The sequence below is a fragment of the Diceros bicornis genome, chromosome X (assembly GCF_020826845.1).
Source record: "Diceros bicornis minor isolate mBicDic1 chromosome X, mDicBic1.mat.cur, whole genome shotgun sequence".
NCBI classification, from domain to species: Eukaryota; Metazoa; Chordata; class Mammalia; order Perissodactyla; family Rhinocerotidae; genus Diceros; species Diceros bicornis.
Genome location: NC_080781.1, coordinates 29,510,287 through 29,512,333, shown reverse-complemented (window position 1 = coordinate 29,512,333; position 2,047 = coordinate 29,510,287). Strand labels below are relative to the sequence as shown.

Genomic DNA, 2,047 nt, shown 5'->3' with positions numbered 1-2,047 from the left:
ATGACCTCAGTATCTTTTTGTTTTGCAATTTGATGATTGAGAATATAATCACATTTTAATTTTGAATTTTTAAAACACCAGAACATTGTTTTAATTAAATTTCAGAAAGTGGCTATGGTGCCATATATGCATAAGCAAAAAGATACAACGTGTTATTAGTACTTAAAAAGTTACAAATCATTTGCTTCTTAACATTTTTCATATTTAAGTTTATAAATGGAGATGATCAGATTTACCACTTTGGGGGGGAGAGGAAAAAATAAAAGTGTATGTATCATCTGCTACATGTACTCACTTTATGCTCTGTTATGTATATGCAAGCCCTAGGTCACTGGAAGTACAACTGTCAGACTTTTTAATAAACTAGATAGCCATTTGTTTCTGCACAGCACATCATCCTTACATAGCAGCAATCAGGAGAAAACATGAAATAGTGAAGCATTCTGCACTGCAAAACATCACCTTAACAGCTAACCAGCATTACTCAATTGCTATACAACTGGGGTCTAATGCACAAAAGTACATATGAGATTAGAACTGTGTTTGATAAATAATTCTTTAAAAAATAAATTTGTTTCACCTGAAATGTCTTTATACAAATGCAGGTCCAGATTACCACTTAGATCCGAATGTAATGGCACTTGTAAATAAATTTACAACAACATTAACAGGTCTTTATTTTTAAAAGAATGATGGCAATGATGAGTCAGTCACTAGACAGTTTTTGACTACTCAAAAAGAAAAGGCTGCACACATTTTCTTAAGTCAGGAGGCCACAAATTAGATTAACAATGTGTTTACTTTCAGACAAGAAGTCAGCAGTATATAAAGAAAAATGAAATTTTACCTCAAATATCCAAACCGATAATAATTGGAAGTTGTTCACCTCACTAACTTACAAGATATTTGACTAACAGTAACAAAATGCCGTATAAAATGAAGATTACTACTTGAGGAAAAACTTAAAACAAAAGTAAAAAGTTAGACAACATGTTAAAGAATAACCTTTTTAATAGTTAGTGTCCTGTTCCAAGGACTCTTTGATCAACTGAGTATTTTGCTCTCCACCCCTCCCCGCAGTCCTCGGTTAGGTTGGTTGCTAATGATTCATTATCCTCATAGGGCACCACTCCTTCCTCTTCAGAACACTTGGAGGAATTGTTGGATTGCGATGTGGACTTGGACGTCCTTTCTGGTGGAAGGCTTCTGGAGGTAGACCCGGACGTGGTTGGTGAAAAAGATCTGGACATGGAGGAGGACTTGGATCTTCGAGTAGATCTTGATCCAAAGGTTGATGGAGATGTACCGTAAGAGCGAGATGGAGACTTCTCGTGGCTAAAGCGAGATCTGCCCTGAGATTGGGATCGGCTCTTTTTATTGGAACGGCATTGACGCCTTAGGCTGCGGTTATGGCGTTTATACCTGCAAGGAGTTCCCCAGTAGCGGCCACGGTGGGGGCGACCATAGCGTGCCATCTGCACCCGCACTTCACGGCCATGCAGCCTGATCCCGTCTAGGGCATTCATGGCATCCTCGGCGTGGTGCTTGTTGAAGAAGCGGACAAAGGCAAAGCCACGGGACTCTTTAGTGAAGTGGTCCCGCGGGATGTACACGTCTCCGACGCGCCCATACTTCTCAAAGATACGCCACAGGGTTTTGGGTGAGGTGCGGTAGTTTATGTTGTCCACCTTAAGGGAGGTCATGAGCTCCACACTGGGAGGAGGGCGACCGTAACTCATTGCCTTGGAGAGCTCAGCCTGGGCGGCGGGAACTGAGTGCTGAGAAACAGGCAGACTGGGAAGGCTTCGAGTATGGCCCGGGCGACTGCAGCGGTTTCCTCGGTTTGTTCTGCTCAAGGCTCCTTCTCATTGTGTCGGTTGCCTTACACGTGTGGGTGCTTAGAGACAACAGAATGTTCAGCACAATCCCGCCTGTCTCCAGAGCTGAGACCAGCTTGGAAAAAACTCCATACCAATCTCTTTTTTTTTAAATAAATGTTCATGACCATAACATATCATTTTGTGACTTTTCTAGCATATATCTGGAC

General features: G+C 41.6%; 1 protein-coding gene across 1 annotated transcript; it reads right to left on the bottom strand.

Moving 5' to 3' along the window:
• Positions 1-1,016: 1,016 nt before the first annotated feature.
• On the bottom strand, positions 1,017-1,739 carry LOC131401056 (serine/arginine-rich splicing factor 2-like). Its single transcript, XM_058536003.1, has one exon. It carries the CDS (start codon positions 1,737-1,739, stop codon positions 1,017-1,019), a length of 723 nt encoding a protein of 240 aa, XP_058391986.1.
• Positions 1,740-2,047: the final 308 nt, after the last annotated feature.